The 14774-nt window shown below is 41.6% G+C and overlaps 2 protein-coding genes across 2 annotated transcripts in view; one reads left to right on the top strand and one right to left on the bottom strand.

Annotated features, from left to right (window-relative positions):
- Window positions 1-7806, bottom strand: part of rbm34 (RNA binding motif protein 34) — an 11792-nt gene extending 3986 nt beyond the window's left edge. The window contains 7 exon segments of the mRNA XM_037690051.1: window positions 516-599; window positions 1838-1881; window positions 1987-2046; window positions 3329-3542; window positions 3629-3753; window positions 5795-5966; window positions 7610-7806. Coding sequence (XP_037545979.1) covers window positions 516-599; window positions 1838-1881; window positions 1987-2046; window positions 3329-3542; window positions 3629-3753; window positions 5795-5966; window positions 7610-7635 — 725 coding nt within the window. The 5' untranslated portion in view covers window positions 7636-7806.
- Window positions 7807-8031: 225 nt separating this feature from the next.
- tbce (tubulin folding cofactor E) overlaps window positions 8032-14774 on the top strand; it is an 8584-nt gene continuing 1841 nt past the window's right edge. Inside the window, exons 1-8 of the mRNA XM_037690430.1 lie at window positions 8032-8326; window positions 9205-9289; window positions 9455-9619; window positions 10180-10265; window positions 12635-12734; window positions 12811-12913; window positions 13662-13738; window positions 13842-13937. Coding sequence (XP_037546358.1) covers window positions 8212-8326; window positions 9205-9289; window positions 9455-9619; window positions 10180-10265; window positions 12635-12734; window positions 12811-12913; window positions 13662-13738; window positions 13842-13937 — 827 coding nt within the window. The 5' untranslated portion in view covers window positions 8032-8211. The remainder of the gene's footprint in view (window positions 8327-9204; window positions 9290-9454; window positions 9620-10179; window positions 10266-12634; window positions 12735-12810; window positions 12914-13661; window positions 13739-13841; window positions 13938-14774) is intronic.

Below are 14774 nucleotides of genomic sequence, written 5' to 3'. Positions count from 1 at the left end.
AGTACAGAATGAAATTTGGATCCAGGTCTTAAGTTAAATGTGTGATTTTAAGTTATTTCTTTTGTACAATGCTCTGAGACAACTTTTGTTGTGAAATGGAACAATATAATTAAACTGAGCTGAAATGAATGAAGGACAACTGAACAACACCCCCCCCCATTTGTTTAAAGACAAAAGTCACGTTGGGGTTTCAGGCGGTTTGTTTTTATTCTTTGTGTCTCCTGCTGTTAGACGTTGTCAATGTAACATTTTAAGTCAATATCGTTTTCAAATGTGCATTTTTATGTATAAACTTGTGAATTTTGTAACATTTGACTTCTGCTATTTTGCACGACTGTTTTATAGTTTGCATCCAGAAAATAAAAATCCTTCAGGTAATAATTAGTAAGTTAGTGGGTGAGCAGAATGAAGGAAAACGGCACGGTCTGTGGGTTGACTTCTTGTGAGTGTGTGTTGCTGTGTGTGTGTGTGTGTTGGTGTGAGTGTGTGTGTTGGTGTGTGTGTGTGTGTCGTACCTCTCCAGAGCTTTGGCAACAGCGTCTTCACTTTGAAACAACACGTAGGCGTTCAGGCTTTGCTTCTGGGGATGAGCTTTGCGTCTGTCGAGTGGAATTAAAATTAAATTATACGAATAATTAAACTTAATGAACAGCTCCTCAAAAAAAAAAGGAAAAAAGAAACTTGAATATAAATAAAACAACATGACGAACTGGGCAGTGTTGTATTATTATGCTCATGATAGTTTTTAACGCCCAGAACAGCAACAAGCGCAACGTTTTATTACCAATCAATAAGTTACTACTCGAGTCTGCAGCTGATCTGAACTGGATCAAACCAACACAAAATATTAATAAATGTTCTATTTTTACGTCTGGTCACTTTTCAATACATTTTTAATCCAATGTTACATTTTTGTTAATGCTCAATTTGTGTCTCGTCCCACGGGTTTTTGAATACGGAGGAAACCTCCATTAAAGTTGAGGCTCAGTCGTGAGCTGCGCTGGAGACAAACCAGCAACAACTGGACGAAATAAACATCAAACTGGTACCAACTGATGGGATGTGCTCAACTCCACGGCTCATAATTTACTACAGAAACTTCACAACGGGTCACACAAAGTTGGACTTGACACGATTTCTTTAATGATTTTCACAGAATTAAAGTTGACGTTTGATGAAATCGTGTTAGTGCGGTCACGTAACACCAACTCTTAAACTGTCTAAACTTCACGAACACTTGAAGTCCTTACACAGTTTGAACATTAAAGATCTGCATTTTGTCAGATCATGTCCAACTCAAGAGCCGCAGGTCAGATCTGGTCCCCCAACATGATCATTTAAATATAAAATATTGTGTCTTTCCTAATGTTTTCTTTGAAACAACTTATAAATACATAATTTGGTGCAGACGCCTCTCGCCAGCCGGCTAACGCTGAAGGCGGCTGGATCGTTCCATCACTGGTTCTGACGTGGAAGGAACAGAACATGGAGAGACATCAAAGTCTTGTTCATGAACCTACAACCAAGAAAAGATTTCAGGACCTGAGTTAACGTCTCAGCTGAACGTGGCTCGGACAAAGATTTTACATTTTGGCTCCTTTTGGTAACCGACTCGGACACCCCCACTTCTTCATTTATTTTGATTTGTTTAAAATTTACAGAAGAAAACTGATGGATTTTCAAACAGGAGCTGCCCCGGCATCCTTTTAAATGTTTTCAGAAAATGTTCTAGTTATATTCTTATTTGTAATATCTTGCTGCAGTTTTGTTTTAATAAATCTATGAAAAGATATTATATTTTTAGTTTTCATAAAAACTGCACGAGTCAGAGACTTACTTTATAACTGCGACTTTCCGGCTCATGCAGGGATCCTCTCGAACCTGTTGTGTTGAAACAGAAATAAATGGTGATTATAAAAAAAGACAAAAGGGAGATCGAAGACGCCGGAGTGATTCTGGGTCATGCAGTTTATTATTTATCGTTACCACAGAGCGAAACCGGACAGACTCGATCGCTCCTTCATGTTTGAAGAGACGCCGCAAAGTCTACGGAGGGAAAAACAAATGTAAAAATCAACTCCGATGCAAATTGGTCAACTTCATGTCGTTAATGCTCAGGGCTCCCTCTACTGCTGCTGGTTCAAGAACGAGCTTTATTTTGAAAGGTCCCGGCAGGAAGAGAAGCGCCCCCCACAAACTGAACCCTTTCACTTTCTGTTAATCAGACTCTTTCACTGACCCGGACTAACGTCAGTTCTACCCAACAGGATCAAAACAACCAAATTTGAATGTTTTTATCAAAAATAAAATAAATAAATCCACAAACAATAAAATAATTAATTGATGCAGATTCTTCTTTCGGCTGCTCCTTCTTCAGGGGTCTCCACAGCGACTGGATGGGTTCCTTTAATGCGTGACATCATTAATGTTTCAGATGATCTAAATAATTATAATATGAAACAAAAACAACTTGAGTAAATACCAACTGCAGTTTTTGGTCAGCACTTAAATTACAGTAGTTTGATCGTCTGAAACATTTACGGTCAGAGACAAAACAGAAAAACAAAAGTCTTCTGTAAGGGGTGCTGTATTCTTCGCCCTATAAGTCGTATTGTTTTGTATAATTTACACGACCTGCGACTTATACAGCAAAGCAACGTTTTATGGATTTTCTTTCCCATATTTATAAATTCATTCTGACTGAAAATATTGAACACTACCATTTTCAGCTGCTAGATGGCACTCGAGTAGTATGGCATGCCATTGTATCACGTAATAGGTAAAAGTGGCTATTAATGGCACAATCAGCTTGCCATACCCTGCCACCTTCATCCAGCTTGGTTAGAGCAACCATCGATCAGCTGCACCGCCCCGGAGATATGCAGCTGATGAGTGCATTTATTAAGGAAAGGTTAGACTGAGACACATTTACTGTAACGTCGAGCAAACAAATTATTGTTTTTAGGTGTTTCTCTTGTTAAAGTCCTCCCGTGCACGCTCCCGCGGCCATCATTTGGCAGCCAAACAAGTTATGGCACAACACCGGCCCACATTTCTTGGTCGTCAGCGGTGACGCGTAATAGATGCGACTCAAACGATGAAGAGACGCATTTATGGATTTTTCCACCTTTTTAGACAAATTTGGGCTGAAGCGACGTGTACGGCGGAAAATACGGTAAATACTTTTCAGCAGCCCTGTTGTTACTCTGACTCGTCACTTTTACAAACATAGACTAAATAATAAATACGGTGTCCCTTGTTTTTATGACATCACACCAGAGCCTTCGTGCTGAAGCTGAGCCAGAACCAGACTGGAGGCGACGTGTACCTTCTCAGTGCAGCTGAGGGGCAGGTTGCCAACAAAAACCGTCCTCTTGCTTTTAAAAGCCTCCTCTTGTTTTCTAGTCTTCTGCTGTTGTCGCCTCATCACCCAATACTCCACATCGTTCTCTCTGTCCGCCCTCGAGTCCCTCCTCTTCCTCTTCGCTGCTGCGCTCTGCTGCCCGCTCTCCTCATCGTCTGCATTTTGTAAACTGCTCTCCCTGGAACCAACACAGAGAAAGAGGTGAGGAAAGGAAGGACACGGAACAGGAAGTGACACGAACGGAAGCAGTCCTCCTTTCTTCACCTGCTCTGCAGCTTCTGATCAGCGGCTGACGTCGTCCTGAGCAGCTTCTTCTTCTTCTTCTTCGGACTTTGTTCTTCTTTCACTTCGCAGCTCCTCTCTTGCTTGTCCTCTTTTGTTGTTACCTTCTGTAAATAAAAACAGTGTAAAACTTTATCCTACCTCCATACGGTCATTGGGGGAAAAGTTTATGCTCTTTAAATTTGATGGTTTTACACGATAATAAAGCTGATCTGGTATTTACCAAATGTTAAAATGATTTAAATCCTCGAAAGTTCAAACACACAACAGATCCCACCGAGTTGTTGTTTTTATTAAACAAACAAAATGAAAACCTGGTTCCAGCTCCTGGTCCAGCTGCAGCGTGTAGACCAGGGGTGTCCAGACCTTTTCATCGTGCAGCTCCTTTTAAAGTGACCCGGTCAAAGAGATCAACCTGCTTTAAGGCCCCGTTTACACAGAACATCTGGACATTTTGTGTGTTTTTCTATGTTTATTGGGAGTAATAAACAAAAAATGCACAGGTTTACATGAAAACGCTGTAGTTTCCATGTCAGTCGGGTTGCCAGATAAGACTTTATGAACTTTAGTCCTGTGGCTTTAAAATGACATTATTTTGATCTAAACTGTCAGATGTGCTGAGTAAAGATCTTCTAAGATGAGGTGTGTGTTTGTTGAACATGTGCACAGAAAAGGAGGGGGTATATAAGACATTTTACATTTATCTGGCAACCCTGAACAGAGCTCAGCTGCATTCATGGTGCACGCAGCATCTGCATGACTGACGGTCCAAACTGGTGAATCCACCAACGTCTCTTTGTAACTGGATTGATCAGTTTTGCTCCTACAAGCTGAAAAAGAGTGAGCAGCACAAAAACAGGAAGTCCCAGTACCGGTACTTGTCGTGTTGGATTGTTTCAGTCTCACACATAAATGTGGAGGGTTCTGACCCACTCTTCTTTCCAACGTTACTTCAGCTCATCGAGGTCAGCAGATGTTGGTCCCTGATCAGCTGTCTGAAGGTTCCACAGCAGTTTGATCAGGTTGAGGTTCTTGCCTTTGGCCGGATCATCGAAGCGCCTCGACTCTTTTCCTTTTTAGCTGTTCTGATGTAACTTCGCTGCTGTGTTTGAAATAACTGTTCTGTTGGACCCTGTTTGGTCCAAGGTTCAGCTGGTGGACAGATGTCCTGACATTAAACTCCAGGATCCTTTGGTCTACAGAGGAGTTTGTGGTTCACTCAAAGACAACAAGGAGCCCAAACCATCGGCCCATCACCACCGTGCTGACAGATGATGCGCTGTACTTGGTTTCATTCAAACAAACAGCTGTGCATTATGTGTAAACATCTGTACTCTGACCTCATCTGTCTGAAGGACATTGTTCCAGAAGTATTGTGGTTCCTTCAGAGGCAGCTTTAGAAAACCTGAAGAGACCTCCAGTAAACTTCCAGTGTCCTGAGATGACGTCTGTTGTGACTTGGAGCGCTGAATCTTTTAGAAAGAAGGATTTCTCCTGCAGCCCTTCCTAACAGGCCACGCTTGTTCAGTCTTTTCCTGATTGTCCTGTCATGACCTTTAACCTTTAACCTGCTAAATGAGGCCTATAGAGTCAGAGATGGAGCTTGCTTTTTTGCACAGTCTGACCTTCGGGGTGAATTAGCTGGAACGTCCACTTCTGGATAATTGGCAGCTGTCTTAAATGTTTCCACTGGTCTCTGTAAAATAACATCCTTTAACTAGTTTGAAAATGACCTTTGACCTATCCCAGATGGTTGGGCTGTTGCTTTTCTAAGGTCATTGCTGATGTCTTTCCTCTTGGCATTGTGTTAAGACACACTGACCTCAAAGCCTTCCAAGAGCAGCAAACTAACAACTTCTGATCAGTTAATCAACACAATTGATCAGCAGCTCTTGGATGCTACTGAACCTTTTCAATCCTACGGAAGCAGCAAGACTGGATTTTATTTTATTTCACAAAGACTGGGTGGAATCAGTTGTGTTTCTGTAGAGTATAGATCTGAATGATTTTACAACCCGGTAGTAACCAGATCATTTAAAATATGCCCCAACATGTCCAGCCCTGCCATTTGAACATCCACCTCCTAGTAATTCCCGTGTCGTGGCCTTGGGTACTGTGCCACAGATGGCAGATGAAGTCATGCCTTACCTTGGGTGCAGGCTGAAACAGAACAGGTGCAGCTTGTGTAGAGGTTCTGAACAAAGCTGACAGTGATCCTGAGGCCCCAGAGTTCTGCTGGGACAAACTTCCTGACACCTGACCCACTGTGTAGTCAGCTGACTGTTGCCCAGCTGATGATTCTCCACTGGTCACAGAAACACTGCAATGAAAAAGGTTAAGTCGACAGAAAAGGAAATCAAATTAGGACGGTGCAATATTAGAACGTCCAATGAGTGCGGAACATCAAGGCCAGAACACGGATCACACATGGAGCAGGAGACTACTGCTCCAAACATGGTCATTTTATTTATCTGCCTAAGAATGGGCACTTCTTTGGTGAAGGGTATTTATACAAACCACTACATATATGTACACAGAAGTCCCTCGCTACTTCACAATTCGTTTTTCACGGACTCTCTGTCGCGCTTTTTCAAAGTAAGATTGAACATGACACATAATCGGCTGATTGATGGATGAGCCGCACGATCGGCATGGAATTTTTATTTAAAATAAATTATTTTAAATTATTTAGCACCTGTGTGCAGCCCAAGCTGCAGGAGACACTTCCTCCTGCAGCTGATCAGCTGATCTCCGCTCTGCAGCAGAGAAGTGGGCAACTACTTACTACTTGTACTACTATTCCTACTTAGAGGTTTTTCACTTATCATGGGGCTTCAGGGTACGGATCCCCCACGATAAACACGGGACTACTGTTTATGTATAAACAGGTACATGTATTAGGTCACAGAAAGTGCTACTGGGGAGACACTGGCATTCAACTGCAGCTTTCAATTCGGCAGTTGCTTTAAGTGTTAATCCAACATTGTGTGTGTGTGTTATCTTTTGTCAGCTCTAGTTTAAAAACTACATTATTCAGACCTTTCATACCTGGACATAATTATTTATTACTAAATGCATTCTACAATTAAACACCGTTTGTGATTTGTGAAACTTTTCTCATGGATCTGAAAAATTCCAAAAAGTGTCACATGAATGTTGTTTTGGCATCTGAACCGTAGAAATGGTCCAGATGAAGTAAATGCACTCAGTTATTGTGTGATGGGTCAGATGTTTATTAAAGGAGGCTGCCGGGCACTGATCTTCTCGGCAAATGACTCGGCAATTGTTTTTACGCCTTCCTGAACCACAGACACCGAGCTACCACAGCCTCTGTGTGGAGCAGAGAGCTGCCATCAGGGCGCCCGGGGGAGCAGAGGGTGGGGGTTGAGTGCCTTGCTCAAGGGCCCAGAGTGGGGCAAATGAGGGAGGAGGCAGGTGTGGGTGTTTCACCTATCCCACCCACATTTTGATGTTGCCGGTCCGGGGAGTCGAACCGTCAACCCTACGATCACTTGCTCACAAACAAAAAGTATTAAAATTATCTTTACATAGACTTCTGCAAATAATATACACGAACAAATCCAAAATGTTGTTATACTGACTCTGTGTCTAAAACAATGTCTGTTAATGGTCTAAAATATTCACAGTCCTAAACTGTGTTGGATTAATTGCTGCTTTTCTGAGGAGTCCAGGTTTTACAGGTCTACGTTTTGTTGTTCTTGAACTAGATCTGATGGTAAAAACAAACACATTGTTGAATTAACACGCTAGTTTAGCGATCAGCTTAAATTTGAAGCTAATTTCAGGTTCTTTGGGACAGCCGCTAATGATTCGACTGAGAGCAGAAAAAAATGTTACATTCAATCCGAACTGTCTGAAAAAAGCGACTTGTTAGCAATAAAAAATGACAAAAACAAGAATATGGGTAATTTCAATCTGGGACTAGTCAGAAAATAAACAAACCTGTGTTGAACTTTCTTCTTCTTCATCGTGGTTTAATTCAGATTACTACACCGTCGCTCGAATACGACTGATCAACTGTTTTTTTACATTAAAACACAACAAGTGTGAGAAACATAAACACGATTCTCTAGAAATAAAACTCCAACAATGCGTTGCACGTTTCTCTCCTGTTTTATCTCTGTCCGTTCTCAAAATATGTCCCCATGAAACAATTTGATCGACGCACAAGTGTTCCTGTACGCTCTTCCACAACCAATAATTTATATAGTAATTTAAAATAATCAGACTGACCATACGTTACATTAAACGTGTCTGTTTCCCACTAATCTTTATACTTAAATGTTCTAATTTTTAAAAAAAGAACGAAAACGGAAACAAGTACGACACCAGAATGTGTCACTTCCGGTTTTCATTGTCCAGGATGAGAGTTTGACATAGCTAAAGCTACATTCGTTAACTGTTCATGTAAATAAAGTATTACCGTGTTGGAAAAGGACAAAATACAACCGACCAACCTCATCCAAGCGCATGTTAGTTCGAGGCGTTTAAATTTTTTTAACTTTAGCTGCGGAGCACCACCGGGAAATTATCTTGACAGATTTATGGGAACCGAGTACACGGAGCCGGAGCTCCCGGCGGACCCGGTGGGCAGGCGGGTGTCCTGCGGCGGGGAGCGGGCCACGGTGCGCTATGTGGGCCCGGTGCCACCAACTCCAGGTGAGGTCTGGGTCGTCAGTCACATTTTACATCTCAGGTCCTGGTTATTGATTCAGGTGCACACATCAGAGGAAAGTCGCAGGTACAAGGTGTTGCCCACCATTCAGACTTAAACAAGATCTATTTCTGAAAAAGAAACACGGTTTTAATTTCAGTTTCTTTATCAAGCTTTCAACGTGTGGCTTAAAAGAGAGATGTGCATCAACTAAAATTCCCAAGTATTTGTAAGAATGTACAAACTCAGGAACACCATGCACGGATGAGATAGAAGGAAGACCTGCTGGAACCGACTTCCTGTTTGAAAACAACATCCCTTTGGTTTGATCAGCGTTTCGCACCAGTTTGAGACGGAACTAGTCTGACTGGGTGATGAATGCGGACTGTAGAAGCTGGAAAACCTTAGCACTGTTTGAGCTCGACAGTAAACAATTGTATCGTCAGCGTAGAGACGTAAGGAGGCATCAGGAATGATTTGACTTACACTACTTATATAAATTGTAAAGAGAGTGGGTCCTAAAACTGAGCCTTGTGGCACACCATTAGTGACCGTTATGTATTATAAAAGCCAGTGGTACATTTCAGTCCAGCTGAATGAAGAAATGTGTTTGGTTTGTCCTCCAGCGGTCTGAGCCTATAGCAGCACAATAATGGAAAAGGTCAGTAAAACCAAGCCAACCCTAACTATAGGATTTATCAAAATGGCAAGACGGAGTGTCAGCCTCATGGACAGAAACTGGATCTGTTTCAGCAAGAGAGGAACCTGATTACTGAAAACTCTGCTTCCCATTCTGCCTTTAGAATCTCTAGGAACCACAAGTAAACCTACAGTCTAAGAGTACATTTGACCATTTAAGCTTCATGCTGTATAACTTTGTTAGGGCTGTGGCTCGGTGTGGAGTGGGATAACGCCGAGAGAGGCAAACATGATGGCAGCCATGGAGGAGTGCAGTATTTCACGTGCAGGTAGTGCTCCACACTTTCCTTCAGCATTCCTTTGTGGTGTCTTATCTCGAGATGAGTGTTGTCTGTCGAAAGGTTAATCATTTCTGTACTTCCACTAACAAAAAGAATAAAATGGCATCAGATATTCGTGTACATTGAAAAGACGATGTCATTTTTTGAAAATAGACATCCTAAAGGAGGTTCCTTTGTCCGCCCAGCGAAGGCAAGTTTTGGAGTGGACTTCTTGACGGCTTTGCAACGCACCTACGAGTTTAACACCGAAGAAGTGCTGAGCGAGGAAATCACCGTTTCCTCCAAAAAGCTAGAGTGGCTTGCTGTTGAAGCGCGCAGGTACTGTTTCCTGTTTGGATCATCATTTGGTGTGTTTTTTATTTATGTGGCTGCTTTTGTGATTACAACAGCTGGAGCTACCTTGATGAAAGACGGAACGGGAGCGATATTCAAGGATTAAAAAAGGATCCTCATTAATAGACTTAAGGACCCCACTGTGCTCCATTTTTTGCGCAGACCGTGAGGATACTTTGTTTTCACAGTCAAAAGCTGCTAAAATATCCAAAATGGTTCATCCAAGTGGTTGTGAAAACCCAAACTCAGTAAAAGTGTTTGTAAGGTTTCTGACTCCACCGTGAGTGGCTGGTGTGAACCCAAATGTAACAGATTCTTTAGATTCACACATTTTAGAAAAAGATGATTTGATGATCAACAGCAAAAACAGAACGGCTGAAATTTAGCAAGAAGCCGTTGTTCTGTGAAGTTTTGACGTAAGTTGTTCAAACAAACTTAAAAACTTTTGTTGTGTTTGCAGAAAGATGAATTAGAACGAGCTTCTGAATGATTTCAACCTGTAAACTGGCTGATGTATAAAGAGTGACGTTTCATGATGTCTCCAGATTTGAGAGTCTTCCAGCAGTGATGCTGAACTGCCAGGAGGTGAACGGACCAGGAGCTCCTGGAGAAATCAGGAAAACAACTCCCAGTATCCTAAACTGCATTTTATGAGGAAAAATCAGCTACGAATGTATTTTTGTTTGTGTTTTGATTTATTTATTTTATTATTGTTTGTTCCAGGCAAAGCCCAAAAATCCTTCTGGTTTTTTTTTTATGCTCCCTTAACGTCAGGGTAACATTACTGCCTTTCTAGTGTTTCTGAGGGAAAAGCACTGTGAATGTGTTTACCGATTCCATAATTATCATATCATAAAATAAAAAAAACATAAAAACTAAACTCCATATTGGACCACCAAGCCACATGTGTAAGTTTGAGTCTGACCAACAACGAGGCCTCATTTTCAGCTGCGTGGTCTGGAGGGTCTGTGGGCCTGACTGAAATTTAAAAAAAGTAAAAATATATTTTTGTGCAGACTAATGGGCATAAAGTGCCTTTAAAAAAAAAAAGGCCATATTACAAATATTTTGTTGCGAGTAAAAGATAATGGATGGATTAAAAAAAAAAACTGAAAATTTGAGGGGTTTTTTAAACTAAAAGCCCATAAAGAGTTAAAATTTAAAAATGCACCATTGACTGGTAAATTAGTTTTTTAGTTTTTTCTGGCAGTTGGCTCTAAAAAACTTATTGTGAAAAACAATATTTAAAATTTGTATTTTTAGGCAATTTTGTAAGATAATCAATTTGTCTTCCTTCTAAAGAACTCTAAAGGTCATAAAAATAAAAGTCCATCCAGGGGTTAATATTCATTATTTTTATTCATTATATCCATTATTCTTCTGTTCCTGTCCAAATGTTTAGTCTTGCTACTTTTATAGTTTTCAAAAGAAATAAAAAAAAACAACAAAACTAATTTAATCAGAACTGGTGTGCTAAGACTTTTGATAGAAGTAAATCAAACACTTTAGATGAAATGTGAAACAAAAGGCCGTCAGTTCCACCGTGACCTGCAGGAAGATGCTGCAACACTTTAGTTCTGAGCGTTCCCATTCAGTGGGATTTCTTTCAGCTGTGTGCATCCCGTTATTGCGCAACAGTCCTTTTAAAACGAGCAGGATCCTTTGAGGTGACGGAAAGACAACAGTAGCTCAAAACAGAGTTTTGCAGGATACCATCTCTGTGGGTAGCGCTGTTGCGTGTATAGCTGTATGTCTGCTGCAAATGTTCCCAGGCTCTCACCTTCCTTCTGGTTACGGCTGCTCAGGAGCCCCCTGCTCTCTTCAGCTCGTTGCTTCTTGCCAAAATGTCTCTGAAGCGTTGATGAAATCGGGGCCTGGATATCCTGTTGCTCTGCCGGAGTCCGGTCCAGTAGAGCCTGTTGAGCAGTCCCTTGCAGTGCCAAGGCCAGGTGTGATGCAGTTATTGCTCCAAACTCTGAGGGATGCAGCAATCCAGTCCTGATCCAAGTAAGGCTCCAGAGGTGCGCCATTGTAGGTGGGAAGCTTGGTCTGTGCTCTGACTGCCCTTGGCTGGGTGGTGGGATCCCCCTTGTGGCAGCAACTTCTCTGCTGAAGCTCCCTTTGGTGTTGTCTCATAGGGCTTGGCAGCGTGGTTCTACCGCGGCATCATCTCCAGGTAGTGGGCGGGGTTTTACATGGGTGTTTTCTTGCGCAGGAAACTGCGTTTGACAGCTTCGACCCTCCAGGAAATCATGCCCAGCAGCAATCTGCAAACGCTGCATGTCCTCAGTGACCAGGTCTCTCAGAGCTTCTGTCTCCGTTTTCTCCAGAGGATTCATCCCACTTCTGACACCAATGCACCGTGGCAGCGCACGGAGAGAGATGTGCGGCTCTTGTTGTAGATTAAGAATCAACCACCAGATGGCGTTTTATACCCTACCTTAGATAAATAATGTTACTAATTGATTTTTTTTTGTATACGAATGTTTCTGTTCAGTGCCCTGACACGACTTCTGTTGTGACTTGGAGCTTTAGAAATAAACTGGATTGAAATTGAACCACAAAATGTCCAACTGTGAAGCAGATGAGCTACAGGAGCAGAGAAGTTCCACTCCCGTCTGCTAAGAAAAGGAAACTGAGGCTACAGTTCACACAGGCTCATCAAAATTTGAGAACTAGAAATTGGAAAAACACGACCTGCACTGCTGAGTGTTGATTTACTGGTCTGTAGTGGCCTCCACAGTCACCTGGTCTCAAACTAATCAACACTTTCAGGATGTGGTGGAGCAGGAGATTGACATCATTGATGTAAAACTGATAAATCTGCAGGAAGTGCATACTGCTGTCTGTCAATATGAAACAAAAGTTGAATCTGACATCAGGGATGAAGGGGTTAAATATTATATTGGCAAAGTGTAATAAGTGGCCAATGAGTGTATTTCGCTAACACACACACAGAGACCTGCTTGACCGTTGGCATGCCTTAACGGTGCTGATCAGATGTTCGGTGGTTGGACCTCAGTGGGTCTCTGTTGTCCTCTTGGGAAGAAGTGTCCTCCATCACTGAGCAGCTGGAGAAGCTGGAAGGACTACAGCTCAGGTACAGCTTCTTCTGAACAGTTTTCATTCTTGGCTTTTTACAAACTGAACACTTGTTTTGTATTTTAACTTTTTAGCAACAACAGATTAAGATTACCCTCAGACCCCTCGGCTCACTGCCAGGCTTTCTCCAACCTCACGGTCCTTGCTCTGAACAGCTGCATGCTTACCTGGCTGCAGGTAACTGCACTCCACACACCACAACATCTGTAGATTTACTCACCACAGAAAGCAAATGCTTATATATCATTTTAATTAGTTTTAGAATATTAATTCTCCTCATTTCATTTTTATCGTCGACCGGCAAAGGTGATAATGTTTTTACCCGTGAGTGTTCGTTGCACTCGTAAAATATGTCATAAACTAACGGATGAATCATAGTAAGACTTGCAGAAAGTAATGATGTTCTTATGGCTTCAGACAGTGGACTTGTGTCTGTACTAGTCCTGTTATATTGGTGTAGGGGCAGGGCAGCCGACTCGTCCCGGGTTCGATCCCCGGTCATTGCACACCTCATGGTGTCTCTGAGCAGGACACCTCATCCCCAGTTGCTCCCTAGATGCTTTCAATAGCTGCCCACTGCTCTACCTGGTGGTGGATGGGTTAAATGCAGAGAGCCAATTACGCCATTGGCTGGGAACATATAATAATGACAACACATACACATTATTATTATTATTATTATTATATTAATTTGACACGATTGAATGTGAATTGATTTCAGCATCCATTGTGGGTTTTCCTCCTTTAACAAGTGTACAAAAAAACTTGTCTGTGTGTGTACTTTGAAATATACCTGCACAATGTTATGCTGTTGTAAGTAGAACTCAGAAGATACTACATGTTTTGTTGAGCAGCAGTATTACTGTGGGAGGCTGTTCTTTAAAGTTTCCAGAGGGCTGAACGTAGTTCTGTTTGTCTGGATCAGGTTCTGGAGTGTGCAGTCATGTGGCCTCAGCTGGAGAATCTGTCTTTAGAGAACAACAACATAACGGAGCTGCACAGGTACTCCTGAAGTCGTCCGTCTGTTTTGTTACACTGTAGGATTTTTTACACACATCACTGAAGAACCAACCTGTGTTTGTGTATTTTGTCTGGACCTTTGAAGGCCGGAGGGAGGAGTACTGCAGACACTGAAGTATCTCAGCCTGTCCTGTAATCCTTTGGTGCAGGACAGCATCCTCAGTCTGTCTGCTCTGCCCAGGTACCGTCAGCATCACTCTGCACTTTGATCACTATATGACGAGGATCACAACAACATGTCCGTGTTGCTAGAAGCAGTAGGGGATTAACGGCTTTCCAGACAATTGAGCACACCTGAATATAAGCCACACCCACTAAATATTAATAAAAAATAAAAATAATTTTGTACACACATAAGGCGTGCTTGACAGACAACATCTGTTAACAACTACAGACAACATCTGTTAATAACTACAGACAACATCTGTTAACAACTACAGACGTCTGTTAACAACTACAGACAACATCTGTTAACAACTACAGACATCTGTTAACAACTAGACAACATATGTTAATAACTACAGACAACGTCTGTTAACAACTACAGACAACATCTGTTAACTACAGACAACATCTGTTAATAACTACATGAAACATCTGTTAACAACTACATACAACATCTGTTAACAACTACAGACAACATATGTTAATAACTACAGACAACGTCTGTTAACAACTACAGACATCTGTTAACAACTAGACAACATATGTTAATAACTACAGACAACGTCTGTTAACAACTACAGACAACATCTGTTAACAACTACAGACAACATCTGTTAACAACTACAGACAACATCTGTTAATAACTACAGACAACATCTGTTAACAACTACATACAACATCTGTTAACAACTACATACAACATCTGTTAACAACTACAGACAACATCTGTTAACTACAGACAACATCTGTTTATAACTACAGACAATATCTGTTAATAACTACAGACAACATCTGTTAACAACTACATACAACATCTGTTAACAACTACATACAACATCTGTTAACAACTACA

This window comes from Nematolebias whitei, chromosome 16 (assembly GCF_014905685.2).
Source record: "Nematolebias whitei isolate Nwh7 chromosome 16, NemWhi1, whole genome shotgun sequence".
NCBI lineage: Eukaryota > Metazoa > Chordata > Actinopteri > Cyprinodontiformes > Rivulidae > Nematolebias > Nematolebias whitei.
This window is presented reverse-complemented; position numbering and strand designations above follow the sequence as displayed.